This window comes from Neopsephotus bourkii, unplaced genomic scaffold, assembly GCF_033783945.1.
Source record: "Neopsephotus bourkii isolate Nb327-2 ecotype Australia unplaced genomic scaffold, CSIRO-AGI_Nbou_v1 NB_74, whole genome shotgun sequence".
Taxonomy (NCBI): domain Eukaryota; kingdom Metazoa; phylum Chordata; class Aves; order Psittaciformes; family Psittacidae; genus Neopsephotus; species Neopsephotus bourkii.
Genome location: NW_026900591.1, coordinates 83075 through 102935, shown reverse-complemented (window position 1 = coordinate 102935; position 19861 = coordinate 83075). Strand labels below are relative to the sequence as shown.

General features: G+C 39.2%; 1 protein-coding gene across 1 annotated transcript in view; it reads right to left on the bottom strand.

Moving 5' to 3' along the window:
- Positions 1–19861, bottom strand: part of MBOAT2 (membrane bound O-acyltransferase domain containing 2) — an 89741-nt gene that overhangs the window by 23326 nt on the left and 46554 nt on the right. The window contains exons 4-5 of the mRNA XM_061354659.1: positions 8899–8994; positions 5133–5188 (exon numbers count right to left, since the gene is read on the bottom strand). Coding sequence (XP_061210643.1) covers positions 5133–5188; positions 8899–8994 — 152 coding nt within the window. The remainder of the gene's footprint in view (positions 1–5132; positions 5189–8898; positions 8995–19861) is intronic.

The window sequence follows — 19861 nt, the reverse complement described above, 5'->3', positions numbered from 1 at the left end:
CAAGAGGGAGCACCTAAGAAAAAGAAAATAGATCAAGAGACAAGTGGAGAGAGCATTAGAAGGCACTCCTGGACATAAGAAGAAATCATCAAGCTCCCAAAAACACAGATCCACACATCATGGCAGTTTCACTGACATAATTAACAGGCTAATTAGAAAAAAGCATTCTTGGTTAAACAGCTGCAACTTTCTTGCTGTAAGACTACCATTCATAAAGTGGAACTGGGTCATGGCCACCCATCAAAAATCCATATGAGTATCTAGTTCTACATACATAACTGCCCACCTCTGTTTCAAGAGTTGTTCAGTTTTTCTCTTGCTCATACCTTCCCAAATACACTTTTAAAAAGATATAATAATAATAATAACAATAATAATAAAGCCTATTTGAAATCAGAAAAGTGCATTAATAGTTTATGAGACATTTCCATAAAGACAACAATATTCTTAACTGACCATCTCTCACTACAACAAAGAATCCCTGCTTAATCACAGAAGTTGGCCAAAACACAGTAGGTTCCTTTTTACCCCAGGGTCATGTTGTGACAGTCAGCAATTCAGCCTGGGAATCCTGTTTTGGTTTCGTAGGTATTTATTTAAAATGAATTTGAAATATCACATCTCATGTACCAAAATAGATAAGCTGATCAGTGCTTCAGTACATCCACATTTCCAGCCTCTGAGTCAGAGCAGACCAAGTTGTCTGCAAGCCATTAGAGGGATACAGTGGCTTTCTGCTGAATATGGGAACTATTTACCTCTGATAAAAATGAAATAATTGAGTTAATTGAAAATAAAGGAGAAATACTTATATCAACTCAATCAAGAAACATTCTTCTCTACTTCTGACACTATTACATTGCTCAGGAACAGCTAACAGTACCACTACTATTAATGTAATAGCAGGTACTGCACATTGGTTGGGACTGCTCATTAGCTGCAAACCAGCAAGAAATTTGTTTTCTAATTTACATAATAATAAAAAAGATCTGAAAAACCTCTCAGGTGCATGGTGTAGCATCCCAACTAATACAGTGCTTGCACGTGAGTTCTTCTAACATCACCTTTGTTTCTTTTTCCTCTTCTCCTTCCCACTTTCCATTTATTTTATCTGTCCATTGAAATCTCTCCTCTCAAGGGCCATACTAGACAGAGGCTATGCTTTCATTATTTTGCAAGAGAAATAGGCCCTAATAGCCTATTTGGAAATCTTACAGCTTTGTAATAGTAGAATAGCAATATGAGGAAAAACAGCATAAAATAATCCATACATTGGCCTAATAGTTTGATGTTGGAACAAAGTAAATGAGACCTAAAATACTGGTGTAAGACTTGCTTTTAACCACATTTCACCAATTATCATTCAAACTAAACTGCAGAGGTAAAAAAAAGTCATTTGAGTTGCATATTCCCTGTACTTTCTCTCCTTTCAGTTCTCACAGTAAATGCAGTGCCTTACTAAATCAGTATCTACTCTGATGCTTATAAAAATGGAGAGCACCAGATACAGAGGAGGAAATAACAATTGGGGGGAAAACCCCAGCAAGCAGTACTCCAGGAAAAAACATATAAAAAATTAGCAACTACAGAGCTGAAACGCCGGGGCGCAGGGGATGGGAGAAGGAGACACACAGGAACAAAGAGTTTATTTCTTTTTGTGGCTGGAAAGCATATGAGCAGCCGCTGGGAACGAAGAAGCAGCTGACAGAACAGAAGAGTGTTATGGTTCTGGTTTCTTACCTGTATCTAGCCACAAATATTTATGGAAAAATGCAATGAAAAAATGATTTTGAATAATTAGATTTCATGTTTTGTAGAGCAGTACTGAATTTACCTTCAAAGTTTTATGTATTATTTAGTTTAATTAAATAAATAAGAAAAAGTTTGGAGGAAGCTGTGAGAAGATATTTTTCCCTTTTAAATATCAAATATCAAGTCTAACATTCCCTAGTTATGCGGGCTGAATTACTTGGAGATTCAAAAATAAATACATTGCAAACTCCAGAACTTCAATGGGTTATGAATATAAACATTTGAAGAGACTCTTTAAGATTCATTAAGCACTAGAATTAAAAACAAGCTGCAAAAGCGCATAGAGATTAGAGAGGTTAGATTTGGATATGGGCCTTTTCCTGTAAAGATCCATCATCTCATGTGGAATTGCAGTAAAATGAGTGAGGCTCCGTGGGGATGAGTAGGTTAGAAGCAAAAAGAGAAAATACTGTATGAACCCATTGCAAGATGCAGAGTTAGGCAGTGGCAGTATCTCTCTTCTCGCCTGCTTAACTTCTAGTACCTTAAAACTGCAAAAGCTTCTCTACTTGCCACCATCTCCTAGCTAGAATTTTCTTGTGCAAGTATAGTCCTCCAATTTACAGCCCCTCTAACCTGCACTGTAGACAAGGCCCTTACTTCTAGAGTAACTGCACAGCAACTTTGCTTTTCCAAAATATGCCAGTCTTAAATTTTATGGCAATTCAGAATATAGGATCTAAAGCACAAAAAAGTTCTTCTCCCTTAACTCTGCCATTAGCCAAAAGTGTTGCATAAATAAATCTAAGTATTACCATAAAGTATGAGCACTGCCACAAGCAGTCCCCAAATAATGCAAAAAGCTTTTTGCCTTTCGAACATATACACGTGTAATGCTGAAGATAACCAACAAGAAATACAAGGCAAATTTTAATATATTGACTGCTCATTTTTGGCAGCATTCATTAAAGTAACAAGAAACTCTAAGAAGGCAAGAACGATCAAGGGCTTCAGTCCCAAATGCCAGAGTACACCAAAGACTTACTCCAGACTTAACTCATGTGTAAACCTGTGATCCATGCAACCTTCTGAAGTCAGCATTACATAGCAAACTTAGAACAATCTATGCAACTTGCATAGAATTTTCCTGCTTAAACTCCCTCCCCAGGGATGTAACAGTTACAGCGATAGTTGTTATTTATTTACGGGATTCCATACTGGTGTTCAACTTGGAATTAGCCAGACAGACTCTTTAATATGCAGCATGAGTGAACGGTCTTCATTATTACATCCAGTTCTCTTCACGACTTTCAAATCTAACACTGAAACCAGCTGAACACAACAAACAGGCTGCCAGAAAAAGATCAAGTTCAGATGTCTCTTTACCACAAAGCTAACCTAAATACAACCACAGTTTTGAAGCTTACCAAGATCTTCCCGTACACAAACACCTTTCTTTCAGCTCTTTACTTTCATTACCTCTCCTTGGACATGCATAAAAAACAAGGTGAGGGGAAAATAATTTGTAATTAATATAGCCAAGCTGATATGACTACAGGCTCAGAGTACCATTAATCACTTTTATTCAACATTTTCTCCTCACCCATCAGTATACGTCAAAGTATTTTCCTGTGGAAGCATGGACCTTCACACAGTGAACAAAACTCCACTGACAGCAGACTTGTTTTCAATGATTTCTCATGATGGACCCCTTTTAGGTAGTCTATGGTTAAAAATCATCGCTTCAGTATAACCTCCATTTCCCCTGTACATCTTTTCTTTGCATCTCCTGACACCAAACCAGGAGTTGCTCCTGAATTCACATTGGCCACATCAACTTTCGAAAGTCACGTTCACACTGTGCCCCCAGCAGTGGTCATCATCCAACTCAAGGACAGCTGCAACCAGAGAGAGTTTTCCAGTATAGTATCAGCTACTCCCCACGGGCTGACAAAGACTCAAAAGGATCTCTGATACAAGGTCAGCAAGGAACAAAATGTCAAGGTTTATGCTCAGAATTCACTTACATCTACAAGAAATTTAAACAGGAAGTAAATTGGGCTTACGAGGAAAATGGAAATTATCTGAATTAACATGAGTAGGGGAAAAAAATAGACTGGTTTGTGAAGGAAGTTAAGAATACATCTAATTAAATGAAAATTTATTTCAAGATTACCAGGAATACTCATATGCTTTCCCATACCACAACTCCATTATCTGCGTATGATGTCAGCAAGTTGAGAACAGCTCTTTCCCCAAGCAAAGTAACACTAAGAGAAAGCATTTCTCTTTGATACTAGAATTATTACTTCCTCATAATAAGCTGTTCCATCTAGCTTGTGTACTCTGTAGTCTATTTGATTATAGTTTGCAAGACAAATACTTCTGAACAATTTTCTCTGGAAGTTAAACATCAACTAGATATGCCCAGCATTATTTATTTTGATTCCTACAAGAATTCTTACAAGTTTTCCCCACTGTTCATATTCATCAGTGCTGTTTCCTACAGGCTTCTCTAGACAGTGTTGACAAGAATGGGAAAAAAAAAAAATGGAACACCAACAGCACTGAAGCTAGGATATATATGAGACAAAAACATGTTAAACTCCACACATGTTACTAAAGACATTTCAGAAGAATAGGTGGCTTGATCCAGGTGGCTGGGGCTCCCCTCCCAAATCTTCAACCAGCAGCTGGAGCTCCAAGTGATTCAAGCTAATTAGCAAGATTTATTGGATGGTATTATCAAATTTTAAAATGAAAATTACCCTTTTGAATTTAAAGGTAACTAAACATTTAGATACCCTACCCAGGAAAACCATTTTTGTCATAACTAGAGCCCACTTATCTGATGTATAAAGCCGAGAGGAGAAAAGCCAGAAACATAGATAATCTCCCTGTTCAAACTGACACGTTATTAGCAAGTGTAATTATGATAATAAACAAAATGAAGCACATGATGAAAATCAGCATACATGGCACATATCAGACTTCTAAGAGGTGCTCAATGACTGAAGTGACATATACTTCTCCCAGCAATCTGTCGGCAACAATGACCTCCAAATTTATTCAGCCAATTCTCAGGATCAATACACCAGCCCAAAATAACGTCAGTGGTCTTCCATCACTGGTCCCAGAAGCGTCATTTGTCTTCTGATAAATAGTATCTTCTGCACAACATAAGCATTTTCAGAGCTTTTGCAGCATCTGAGCAACATCTCCTGGTACTTCATTAGCAAGCATCTAAAGAATCAACTGAGACACAAAAACATATTTTGTCCTAACACACACACTGGACTAAAGTAACTCACTGACTCATGACTAACTTTGCTAAAATGTATTTGCTATGGATAATTAAACACAGTTCAAAGAAATCTTACCATCATGAATCTCAAATGCCAAACTAGTGATCTTCTGTGTAATTATCATCATTGGACTGTTTTAAGAAAAGAAAGAATAAATTAGAAAAAAGTTCAGCTTTTCTTTCACAGGTAAACATCAGGGAATGCACATGTTAATAGTCCAGGTTAGTTACTCTCAGCTGGAAGATTTTCAATGCAAGGATAAAGTGATAGGTCTCTGGAGCTCAAACCATTTCAGACTTTTCAGTGCAATGAAAATAATTTAATCCTTAGATGCAGTATTTGATAACCTCTGCCTTTTATTGCTGTGTTAGGTTCCACAAACACAGTCAGTGTTTCAGATCTATTTTCCACTAACAGTTTATTTTTTTTACCACGGGAAGAGCAAAGAAAAAAGGGCAATCAGAGCAATTAAGTACATTGTAAATTACAGCAGCACTAAGGAAAGAACAATAAAAACATACCAAACTTGAAGAATACTATAAATTATTTAGATATTCAGACCACTTCCACTGTTCTTACTAACACTCGGTCCTATGCTTAATTGTTCCATCTAGAATTATATTTGCTTCAAGTAAACACATCTGGCAAAACAAAACCCCAGTACAATTTCTGTTGGAGCCAACATAAAGGAGTTCAGTTTGTTCTGAGTTTGGTACACTCGAGCAGATCTTAAACTGTCCAAGATACAGTCTTCCCTAGCTAAACAAGTCAGCTTTATATTGAGAAATTATATAATCTCACAGTACTTAAGAGCTCTTGACTGATGCAAATCCCAGCACTGAGAACCCCTCAACCAGGGGCAAAGAGAGGATGGGGGAGAGCATGAAGTAAATTATTAGAATTTAAAAATTTAACTTTGGAATCAGATCTCAAAAATGCATCAAGGACTCTTTATTTACCTCATAGCTTCTGAACTGGAGACCAAACAAAACCCCACCACAACAAAACAATGATAGTGTAGGATGGGCACATAGTTTTGTTCAAGTCTTTTGACTGCAGTTGGCCTTTTTTAGAACATATTAAAGTTAGCACAGAAAAACAAATCCAGCAGCCATCAAGTTTTCCTTCACTGACAGGGAAATGCCAGTATTTTGCCAGATGGCTCAGTCTGACAAATGCAGTTTTTTTAATGTTATGGCTTTTTCAAAACACACAATACTTTCAGTCCTCCAAATGCAATCAGGGAAAAAGGATTTTCCCTACTGTATTATCAGTGCCCCAAAATCCTGACACTAAGACTACAGTGACAGGCATGGGTCAGCAAGGAAAGAAACACTAAACAAAACCAGACAGTCTGGAAATCCCTCATATCTCTTTCCACCATTTAAGCTGTAGACTTGCCTGGTGCTGGCAGAAATAACCAACTGATTCTGAACATAATGGGTTTTCCTTCTGTAAGTAGACATGTGACAGCATGGATCCTGCCTGGTGGAAGGATGGAGCCCAGGAGGAGTTCTGTCAGACCTCGCATTAATTCTGTCTCACTGATGCATCTGTCATTGTTATCATAGCAGACCCCAGTGTTCTTTCGCTTCTCAAGTGGCTATTCCAGTATCATCAAGGATTTGGCTGAGGAGCAGCAATCTAGACACTCAAAGAGGAAGAGTCCTTCTGGGAAACGGAAGGCTGGGAACCAGAATTTTAATGATCTGTCTTAGGTGCTGGCAGGAAGGCAAGAAGGCAGTGGAAGGCTCACTGGCATCTGGGATCTGTTAGTACTGCAGCCAGGACCACTCAGCCCTGCACAAGCAATTGCACCTCCAGCATAAGGTCTCCTCCACTGTTTCCACTGTCAGTGCACTGATACCTTCCCTCAAACTTTTTGCAGATTCCCTGGGACACCTCAGGTGGGTATGGCATGCTAGGAGAAATACCTAGGTAAACAGATATTCAAAGCTCTTCTGGGACTTCTGGGACTTCTGAGAAGACTCTTCTGGGACAAATCCATGCCAACCAACATCTTCATAAGAACTTGCTGATGCTGGGGTTCAACTGCTGGTTAGGCAACTTTTGTCATTTACTTGAGCTAATTTCTATTCCCCTAGAACTAGAGAAAACTGGCAGAAAATAGCCCCTTCAGTTCATCTTCTTTCTCCCCCTATTTTGGAAGTAATCTCTGTCTCAGGACTCAAGGGAGCAGTTCAGTATATGGCAGATGCATAAATCAAGCTCCCAAACTACTGCATGAAATGATGGTTTAAATTAGGCAGCTCAAACATACTATCAGAGAGTTGGATCTAGGCTTCAGAACAGTTCTATCCAGAGCACCGATCTCTTGAATCTTTGAATGTGTTCAGACCTAGCAGAAATCTGAGCCAACACTAAACCAAGAGTCAAATTAGAGCAATGATGTGCTCAAGCTCTACTGACAGTTTTGAGAGCAGCAACAAACAAGTGCAATTATACCATTTTCGGAGTCAGCTCAGAGCTTTGATCACTGCCAAGGTTACACATTTTGGCCCTACAGTGAACTGGAAGGGGCAGCATTTGGATTACAGTTACACTTGTAATGGTGAAGGTTTAATTCAACCCTAATCAGTGAACCTAATTTTAAAGTGCCTTTATGCATATGTCTATGCTGCAAGCTCCCATTATAGCCAGTGGAGATGTAGCAATAGACAGAGGCATTTGGCAAGTGACCCAATTCACACTAAGGTAGAACTTAGTGGTAGGGCAGCTGAAATGCCCTTCAGGCTCTACTGTCTACATCCGTCAGATGTTCAGTGGCTACAATTGGAACTTGGATACGTGGCTTGAAGGTAGACACTTGGATGTAGGAGTAAACGCAGAAAGATGTTTCAGAAGGTAAGGTCCAGCTAAACATGACAGAAAAGACAAACTTAACCATAAAGCTTTTGGATTTAGCCTACAAGTTAAGTTTCTGGACTACATACTTGTTATCAATGAAGGCTGAAAAGCAACAAGGCTACCAAGCACAGCTCCACTACACAGTACAGGTAATACTAAACTACAAAGACCACTGACATTCATAGTATTCCTGAAAAGTATTTACTGCACTGTTTTAAGCAGACTAGCAAACACTCCCTCCTCAAAAAAACACTCTCTCCTTTAAATCACCAAAAGCACAATCACAGTGGCAAACATTTATAGGAAATGCTGTGCTTCAGTTCCTTGTGTCTGAAGTAAGAAAGAATCACCAATGTTGTTGTTTTACTTTCCCTACTTAATTCTGTTTTGCTCCCTAATTACTGCTCAAGTCAAATACAAAGGTTTAAGCTCATGATATAAAATCAGAGCACATATCGACAAAGCTTTGTTTCCAAGGGCTGTGTGACTGTTCCACACAGGTGCCTCTTCCCTTAGCTCTCCCCTTCTGCAACACACAACAAAACCAAAAAAGAAGCTAAACAGCTAAATTCAATAAAACATTCCGATTTTCCTCACAAAGTGGCATCAGACTGTGCCAAGCACACAAGTGCATCAGATACAATTCAAGTTTCATCATGTCATGGGTGGTAACAGAGTTTTAGGGGAAAAAAGCAAAAGCAAAAAAATCGTGCACCAAATCCTTTACGCCCTTCAGACAGGAACAGCAGGCAGCAGACAAGGCACCAATGGTTCTGACAAGACAGAACTGCTCCCCAGATTCTCAATTTGCATGATTAAAGCACAGGTACTTATATATTTTCATATGTACAAAGACATAAGCACACACCCAGCTTTCTCACAAAGGTTAAAAGGTTGACACACTTAACTTGGAAAAAACCCAGGTACAGCAGCAATCAGGAGGACAAGATGGAAAGATTATTTTTGTCCTTACCCAGAAAAATCAGCGGAGTACTGTCCGTAATCAAAGATATAGACTCTAGTAATTTGGCACACAGTGAGGTATCCCAAAGCAAAAACAAAGCAATACCTGGAAAATGGAAAAATAAGCTTTTCAGTTAAAAACCATTAACATTTCTCCATTGAACAAACTACCATTTCAGTTTCCATAATTGGAGTGTGTAATTACACCTTCATTCTGGTTGGGCTTTTTTGGCAGTATTTATTCTATGCAAGCACAACAACTTATTTTTAATAATGCTGTGTACAGTACTCACAAATTCTATTGTCGTTAGCCAAAATATTTATTCCTGTAATAAAACAGGGGATTTACAATTTCAAGTATCACTGTAAAAACTGGAAGTCCTATAAAGAGAAAATTAATCTGTAAAGTTGGGAGTTTTTTAGTTCAAAGTTAGTTTTTCTTTGAGCATAAAAATGTGGCAAATTACACATCAAACAATTTCAATTAAATGTATTTCTATACATCCAAAATTCAGCACCACAAATCCCACTGCTGCTCCTTCCAAAGGAACTGGAAAAGGCAATTTTCAAGTACAACTATTAAAAGACATCCACGTGAAAAAGGAAGAGAATGCATTCATGCCTCCTGTAAAAGTTGATCCTCAGCAAATTAAGAACCACCTTACACAAGCATTATAAATTCAATTTCACATGTAATTTTTTTAGATCAGGGGTGGGATTCCCCGGCCTTTTTAACATGTACATCTGCACACTAGTGAGAACCGATTTGCCGGTACACCTCACAAAACCTGCCAGATATTCTTCACAGTTAAAAATAATGGGGAATGCCAGCAGCAATTTAACTAATCCCATATGACTTTATGTATGAACTTCACAGTCTTGAAGATTTCCAGATAACTTGGGAAACATTAATGGTAACGTAATCAACCACTTGTGTCATGTTCACAAGACTAATGTGCAACCCCTACAGCAGACCATATTACACATTCAGAATTCATACACCAAATGGAAAATCATGATGACTAGGACTTGGGCGAAACAGTGAGGGACACTACAGGAAGACCTTGGAACATGCTTTTCCTTCCTTTTCCTAGTAAGTATTTTTGCCAAAAAAAGTGTCAATGTAAATAATCCTAAAGTCTTGGCAATTATTCTTTAATCTGAAAGTTGCTGTACAGAACATTTGCAGTTTAACCTTTAATTAGCGGTTGTGCTAGATATAAATCATGTCACATGTTAAAACATCCAACCTCCAAATTACAGATTACCTTATATATCAGTAGCTACATTAAACCACACTTTCTTTTGGGGGAAAAAAGCCCCAAAATAAAACAAATCAAACATATTTAGGGTGCCTGTTTTAGCAACAGATTCTTTTCTGTTTTCATAAATATTAATAATCCAGAAACAGTATTAGATTGGATGGCTAGCTGGTACAAAAGTATGATAAGAATCCAATGAAATTACAAAATAATTGGCTTATATACTAAATTATTTCAGCAAGAGAAACAACTTAACACAACGAAATGGGTAGGCAGAGGACTGCAGGTATCAGGAACGTGGCACAATGTAGACCTCTAAAATTTTGGGAATTAAGATTTTTCTCAGATATTTTAAGAAAAACTACCCACCCCACCACCCCCCAAACCCCAACAAACAAAACCCAGGTTTCACACGGATGAGGAGTATGGGGGCTCGATTTGCTATTCACTAAAAATTCAGTATGACTTTCAGCTTTACCAACCTCTTGATTTACATGGTCAACAATCCCAGATTAAAAGTAACTCGTTATGTGCAGAGATAACTACATGCTCAGCCACAGATACCATACTAAGCAGCCAAGAAAAAAAACGCACTGTAGTTCTCTTGAAGAGCATCTGACTTTACCCCCACTGACGAGATCATGTATTCATTAACAACAGCCTATTCACAGTATATTATATAAAATATAATATATATGATAGTGTATATATATTTATATATAAAATATAATGTATATATATTCACAGTATATAAGATATATATTTTTATATCTTATATATGATACATATAATAGTATATATAGTATATATAGTGTGTATATATATAAAAAATAGTATAAAATAAACAGAATTGCAAAAGTATCTAAATACAGCTTTCATAAAGTGCTATCAATAGCAGCAATACCTACTTTGTTAGGATGAGAAACACCCTGTGTTATTAGGTCCAGACCCTCAGATGGAAGAAAACAGACAGCAGTTTCTACCTCATATAGTTTATGTTTTAAAACATTTATGCTGTATTTAAACAAGGTATCACAAAGACTTCCTTTTGCAAGCAGGAAGGCTATGCTGGTAAGTACAACTGAAAGCAAACTAATGAATATCCTATTCACTAGTAAAGCACTGAGAAGTCAGGAAACCTTAGGTTCTTTTCTATATAGTTATTATGATACAATCCTATGTGAACATGCAACTGCAAATTTCTGTCTCGCTGAAGAAACACATCATTATCCTTGATATCTTTTAAAAGCTTGGCATTCAAGTTCAAGATACATCCGGTCATTTTACTTATTGCATACCTTCCACATGCTGCACTCAAGAAGCTTGGGATTTCCCCATGAGCATTTCCTCAGTTATTCTCCATGCATTCAAGTGTTTCATAAAAATTGCATTCCTCTTTAAAATGAATTTTGTGATACTCAATATTACCCCAGCTCTACATATATGAGGAAACTGAGAAACAGAGAGATTACATGGGTCTGAATACCAAGCTGGGGAGATGCAAGGCCAATTACTGGGCAAACTTATCTGTTATAAAGTTGACAGAAAGGACAACACCAGTACTTTTCAGTCACACATGCACAAATCTATTCCCAGGCGTTCCATGAAAGGTGAAGGATTGATTATATTTGTAGCTAATAGTAGTAGTTTAAATCACATTGTAGTGCCCTGCACTTAGGAATAGACTGAGGCAGTGATTCTACCCAATTAAGGAACAGTGAAAAGTGCAGGGCAGTTAAAGGTTACTTCTTCATCTGCAGGTTCCTGTGGCTTAAATGCCTTCCAGCTTCTACAGCACGTTAACTTTCTGCAATGAAATGACTGGCTTGGAACATGAGGGAAGAGCAGTGTATATTGTCTATTGACTTCAGAAAAGCTTCTGATGCTTGATATTCGCATGGACAAGCTGATGATGTATGGGGCTGGATGGGCAGACAGTCAAGTTGATTGAAAAGAAGCTGAACGGCTGATTTTAGAATGTGGTGACCAGTGGCACAAAGTTGAATTGGAGGTCAGTAACTACCTGTGTACCCCAGAGGTCAATACTGGGTCCGAGCCTCTAGCATCTTCATTTATGATTTGGATGATGGGGCAGAGTGCAGTATCAGCAAGTTTGATAGTGACACTGAAGTGTGAGGAGTGGCCAATACACCAGAAGACCTTGCAATCATCCAAAGGAACCTTGGCAGGTTGGAGAAATGAACTGACAGGAACCTCATGACAGTCAACAAGGGGAAGTGCAAAGCCCTGCACCTGGCGAAGAACAACACTAGGCACCAATGTATGCTGATAGCCACCCAGCTGGAAAGCAGCTTGGCAGAAAAGGACCTGCAGGTCCTTGTGGTCACAAAGTTGAACATGGGGCAGCAACACATCCTAGCAGTCAAGAAGGCAAGAGGGAGGGACAGAGCTTTCCCAAAATCTTTCAAAAAAAAAAAAAAAAAGACCAAAACCAAACCACAACATCATGTGCTGTAACACTTGAGCAGGAACCCAGCCGGCACCTTGCCTTGAGAAAGCCGGAAACATTTGTCAGAGCTAACATCTACTATCCTTCACAATACCCTCTTCCAAACCAAAACCTACCTTTACTATGAAAAGCCCAGGTAGTAAGAACAGTGAGAAAATTAACACATCCTTTCTTGCCTTCATGATTATACAGCATTTCTCTGGTTTTGGAGCATGCTGACCAAAATGTCAACCACATAGGTACTTCAAGATTCCCTGGAAATAAACGTTAGCCATCATGACTGACATGGGCTAATTTTTCACAATTCAGTTAATATCCATGCTGAAGTTACAGCACAGAAATGGAGGAAAAATAAAAGACAACTTAAGCTCCTCATTGAGATTCCAGATTCCATTGGACAATATAAACCAAAATCTGTCTTCCCACAGAACAGTGAAACTTGTGTTTGGTGAATAAAACATAGCAACAACTGTGAATTTTAACTATCTTCCAACTATGTGAGCCACCCGCTCCAAGTTACACACAGCTTGGAAGACTTCAATTTTGCAACTGATGAGGAAAAGACAGGATCTTGCAACCCATACAACGCTTTTCACCTCCCAAGTGCATCTCTGCATATTAGCCATGACACATTACATCCCTCGTTGATGTAGACCAGTGAAAGTTCAGCAACAGGCTCTCCCTGCAGGAGACAAAGTTTACAACAGCTTGTGTCATCCTGTTGTTTCTCCTGCAGGTTTGTGGTGTAACTTGCTCACCATCTTCACTCTCATACAAATCCAGCTTTACTTGGAAAAACTCAAAACAGATCCAAAAGTGCTTTGAAAACTTTAAGTATTGTTACTGCTTCTTACCCTCTTCAAAGACTCATTCTCCAAAACTACCCCTGAGATCAGAAAGTTGAGTAAGGTTTTACAGAGCTCATCAACCTGAAGTTTTACCCAACTACAATACAATTAATTAGAAGCTGTACATGAATGCGATGGTTTTACCCAAGGGTAAGTTTTTCCTCCAGAAAAGCAATTGGTCTTAAAAGTCAAAGTTACTCTACACCTGCTACTTGGTGAATAATGTATTTAGTATGTTCTGTCCATAAAAGTCTACCATTACTTTAAAAGAAACATACCAAGTAAACTAGTTTAAAAAGTATATTCTAATATATTATATATCAATTATAACTTATACTACATAGACACAATACATAGCAAACACTAAGTAAGCAGCCTTTCCAAGTAGTACTCTACAGAAAGTGCACATCAAGAGAATTCTATTTTAAAAAAGAACCTTCTACTAGCAAAGAAATTATTCTGTATTATTTCTTGTCCAGTCATCTTGTCAAATAACATTAATCAACAGAAATAAGTTTCTTACCTGCATATATAAAGCCAAAAAGATTCCTTATATCTGTATGTATACATACATACACACACACATACAGATACACAGGCTTCAGTTTCTTCACATTACATGAACCTTCTTTCAGTTTCCAGCTTATCATACATTTTCTGTCATACTTTCTACTGCTAAACAGGAGTAGCTACGTTAAATAGATTTCTGAAGTACCCTTCAGAAAACCTCATCCTCATCCTTGTGCTATCCTTCTGTCACTCCTACAAGCTTAGCAGTCAACAGAACATCCACCCAAGCACTGCTCATCTACTTCAGTGCAAAACAGTCTGATTTTGTTTGAACAGCTGATTATTTTTCCCTACAGGCAAAGCCTTTTTATCCAGTGTTGCATTATATATTTATTCCACATGATACACCTACCATCCTGCCCACCACGTCGTCTATGACAGAGAAGGACATCAAGGCCTTACACAAGTGGCAGTACTAGGTCAGGGAAGCCTCCATCTAGCCCAGGATCTACGACTGTGTCCTCCCCAAAGCATCAGCTAAAACTCAGATGCCCGAGAAAGCAGATGAGCACAGAAACTACTTCCCAACACTCTCCCAGGCTCAAACCATCAGCACCTTGGAAGAGCTGAACTCAAACATGGCAACCATCCATGTAATAACCCTCAGCATACTACACCTCTATCAAATGTTTGCTCCAAAGCACACATCTCTGTCACCCTTTCCTGCTCCAAACACACTCGGGAAAGATCTGTTAATTTCTGTATTTTCAGCATAGCTATGTACAAATTTGATAGCACAGAATGAGCCAGCAGAACCTGCTTATATAAAGGTGTCATAGCTTTATATTCTGTGGTTTAACAGCAGAACCTCCAGCTTTTACCCATGTTCCTCAGAAACTTTTGGTTGCAAGCTAAGAAAGAAAAAGAGCAGGTTATTTTTAGAGCTTAGTATCTGCTGATGGGCAAGCCAGGCTGCACGCAGCCATTAGCTGATTGTATTTACATAAGCACGTGAGGGAGTTGCATTTTTGTTCAATTCTACCCTTTGGGGGCACTCAGCATAAAAACATTTTGTCAAGCACCTACCACACCTATCTCCATTTGCACAAAACGCATCAAAAATAGAACTGTGACCTTGACAAAGACATGCTTTGGGAGATGTCATAGCAGCCTCTGCTATTTTAGGCTCTTCCCATGCAGTGGAAGGACACCACCAGAGAATGCTATTTTGCTGGAAGAAAGTTAAATAAACCAATCAACACAGGGCACCTTTTCACCAGTTAGTTGGCACACACGGATTTAGCCTTGAAATGAAGGTTTCATGTCAAGATCTACTCCTCCATTATGTTAGCAAATAACACTTTATTTAAATATGTAATTATTCAGTTTCAGAAGGCAGCCCTGTCCACCATGTAACATTACACTGCTTTGATTTTTAGGAAAGATGATACAATAGCCTCTAAGTTTTTCCATGTCCTGTGCTGCAATCTGCTGCCTATATTGCTTTGTTTGGTTTTCCTACTGCTGTGGCAACATAAAAAAAACATTAAAAAATAAACTGTCCCTAGTGTCAGAACTGAATTTTTACCACAAAGCAGAGACATTGTTTTAATTCTAATGAGCAGAATTAGTTTTCACTGTTCACACAGAGAAACTCAACTCGAAGCAGTTAGAACATACAGTAGTTGTTTGCAAAAGTTCAGAGGGGAAAACACATATCAAGCAAGAAGGTCCAAAATACCAAAGCTAAACACCTCTCTAATTCTGTAATTATCACTTGTAAGCCAATATAAATATGATTGGAATTAGCCAAGTTTTGACTAAGAATCACAAGGTAAGCTAACCTGCCCCAACCTGCTGCTGATACACCAAGAAGAGACTCCCGTTTACACAATTCCTGTCCAAACTATGGATGCATCACTGACATACATTGTTGTTACTCAGAAAATTGACCAGTTTTATGAAGTAGTCAGTAACAGACTTGGAGTGTGTGGTCTTAACCAAGTTCCAGCCCTCCCTGTAACTCGAGAAACCACTCTAAAATGTGAGCAGTATTAATCCTTTAGAGCCAGTTGGATGCCTTCTGATCCACGCAGTCTAGTTTGTCCTTTCTAATTACTTCAAGCAGAGATCCAAAACACACTGAACAAGCAAACAAACCAAAATATAAAAGCAGACTGTCTGTGAGCCCATTTCCAGAGAAGGAAGCATTCATATCATCCTGCTTTGGTAACAAGCAATACCAGCTATCCCACCCCTCTGCAACCCTCAGTGGATGACTTTCAGGTCTCAGAGCCACTTTAAAGCAAATGTAACAAGTGGACAGTTTTCCAACACTTTGATGCAACAAGGGTGTGTAGTGACAGAACAAGAGGGAATGGCTTGACACCCAAGAGGGTAGATTTAGATGAGATATGAAGAAAGAATTCTTTACTCTGAGGGTGGTGAGGCACTGGGCACAGGTTGCCCAGAGAAGCTGTGGATGCCCCTGGAAGCGTTCAAGGCCAGGCTGCATGAGGCTCTGAGCAACCTGGTCTAGTGGGAGGTGGGGGTTGGAACTAATCTTTAGTGTCCCTTCCATACCAAACTATTCTATGGCCAACAGTCCTACACGACATATGGCACAAGGGCTGCATGTGGCCTGCCTACTGGTGTGGCACAGTGGCTTCCTAGGTGGACACCACGTACCAGCCATGCATTAGGCCCACACCTCTGGATCACGTGTGCCTACACTGGGTATTGCTCAGCCAGTAGAGAAAAAGCTATGCAGGTCCATCATTTTCCTGCACAGAATCAGACACACAGAGCCCTGGGATGTCAGGTTTCATTAGCTCCACTGCTGCTGAAGCATTTGCAATGTTTTTGCTGGTTTTGTTTACTACAGATTTGCTGTAGAGGTTATCACTCTCCTAATGTATTTTGATGCTCTGCTACATAATGGCAACAGAATGGCTTAGTAAAGTAGATCTTGAATCAAGCTAAATTACACAATCATTCCATTTATAGCTACAGGCCATATCCCAAATGCAACATTAATATAACAAATACAACACAAATATTCTTGTCAAAAATGAGTACTAGAACTTTGTATTTTCCACATGCTCCCCAAGTTAACATTGTCTCACTTTTCCAGCCTCTCACCCTAATCCCTCCAAGTATGGAACATCTCAAGGACAAGGAGATCAGATTCAGGCTCTTTTACAAGGAAGAAACATCATCTATAACTAAATGGTGGGGGGGAGAGAGGAGGAAACAGGGTGTTTCCATGTCTTCCCTGGGATGGAATAAACATGTGCACTTCATTTTTACTGTAAGTCTCCAAAGGAACATAGATCAGGAAGAGTCAGAACAGAAAAACTGATATTATCCCTTATTAGAGTCAAAGCTAAGAGCTGAAGCTGACCCTGTCCAAAACCTTACTGTTAAATGGAGATGAGACACAAGAGGTCACTTAAGTTCTCTCACTTGAAAAACCAGTGTTTCATATCGACCCCTATTTCTGCAATCACTTGAAAGTGTAACAGGAAACAATGCAGATGATCTGACCTTTTATAGTTTAAAAAGTTGCCAATAGCACATAGCACTTAAAAATACAAAAGAAAGAAGAAAGCCTAACAGCTTCACAGCACAAAATACATGAAGGCAGAACCCCCTGATGCTGGAATTTGCCTTACAAACCCCAGATGAAAGAAAGAGACTCCTGACACATTTTTGACAAAGATGAGTACTCACGGCAACTATTTTATTTCTAAGTTCCACAAACATTCTACACCAGTGCTGTGAATTTTCATCTGTTCACCCATTTTTCTATATAGTATTTGCCTAACTACATGATGTTTCAGCATCACAGCATGTAAGTGATTTTATCCTTCCTCTTTCTTCCATGTGACACTGAAGTAACCTTCTTTTAAACATCAGAACCATGCGCAGTATCTTTACTACTGTAAACGAGCAGAAATTAAAAGCACATAGGCAGAAATAGGCAGAGTTGTGTGTCTAGGAGCTCAGAAGCAACTGAACTTGTAGAACATTTTTAAGGAAATAAAGATGTTATTACAGAACATTGACAATAATAGGACTACTGTAAGCTCTAAAGTACAGCCCCACCAGGCAAGTGTAAACATAAACTAATACAAAATTTTTTCAACACTAAATCATTTCATTTCAGTGGACCATACAGCTTCATACAAGAACTCACAGCCGGTAAAACAGAACAAGCTCTCTGCTGGCAAAACCTCAGGGAAGTCAATCATTAAACCCGTTACTGCCGTCAGCTCGGTACTTGGCAAGCATCATCTTGGATAAAGATAAGAGGGAGCTGTTACTGCCATTCACCCACTCACCACCCTGCTCTAGCCACATACCCCCCTTGTACCCCATGCACATCCCCATGTGCTGCAGCTATTGCTCCTTCCCAGCTGCAAAGCTGATTCCGAGCTGCCTCAGTCCCCCAAAGCTCTGCTGCAACACCACATCCTTGCCTGGAGACACCACCTGACAAAGAAACAGCACAACTGCAACAGCACCGGGAGAGAGGGGGAAGCTTTGCTCAGTCATGAGGTGATGCCAGCTGGAATTTTGTGTTCAGCCAGCCAGGAGACATTTTCTGCATGTGTTAAGGATGGCAGCAGCTGGGAAGCATACGGGATATGATTTGCTGAGAAGGTAGCTGTGCAGCCAGTATCAGTGTGTGGGGCTGCTAGCGGATTAATAAACAACTGAAATCCCTGCAAGGTGGAGTACGCAAAGTGAAAGGCTACAGGAGTCAAACTTAGTTACAGGAACAGAATATGTGAATTATTCCAATACAAAAGCAAAGCCAGGAGTCTGTGTTAACAACCTAACACAGCTGCATTTCCTTTTAAAACAATTCTGAAAACAGAACACCCTCTTTTACAGAGGAACTATATCAGAGAGAGTGATGGCACTCTGTTTCCCACCCTATTTTCCTGCTTTGCCTTCAGGAAGGAATCAAACAGTTCTTTGATTTCAACAGGCCACTGAGTCAACTGCAAGCTCCACAGCCAGCCTGACCTGCATCAGAGCTGCAGCCCTATTCCTTCCCAAGCTATCTACATCATCTTGCACTCAAGACATACACCTCAAGCAGTACAATAGCTGGAATAAAAGCTTTCTGAAAAATCTGATTGTCTTAAAACATAACTCAAATGAAATGTCTGCTTTGCTACAACACTTAACATTCCTTTAACCTGAAAAGATGGAAAGAGCAATCCTTTTGGGTGACTTGGTTCATTTCTTTCTAATTTTCTGCCCCCCCTCCCTTCTCAGCTAAGTTAAGTACCACAATCACCACAACAGCTTTTCTGTCTTCTACATCCTTTAATCAATGCATGGCCATGCATGTAACATTCACATGATGCATCAACCTCATCACTGTCACAGCAGTTGTCATGTGTTCCTGCAGAATCACATGCAGAGATCAAAGTCAGCTGTCTCCTGCTCCCAGCCAGGAGAAAACCTGTGGGTAGGTCCCTTTTCTTTGCTCTGTGGTGAAGCCTGACACCAGTTACAGGATGGCAACTTCTATTTTCATGCAGATTTCTCTTCTCCCACATGACAGAAACACTATTGACTAATTCCAGGGATGAATTTGAGACACTCCACAAAGAGTGTGATAAGCAATAGAAATGACATGGAAAGACACCAATACAAAGCAGAAGTGAACTCTCTGCATAATGGTTATTTGTAGTCCTACTGTACTGCCTAAAGAAATACCTCAGACTGATGGCTAGGAAGAATCAGTACCTGTAGAATGTTGCATGCAAGCACACAAGGAACCCAGTATGAGAAAAGCTTTGCATTTATCTTTGGAACATTTTTCCTTCTTCCAGTTAACAATGGGAAGCCAAAAAATGAAACTTA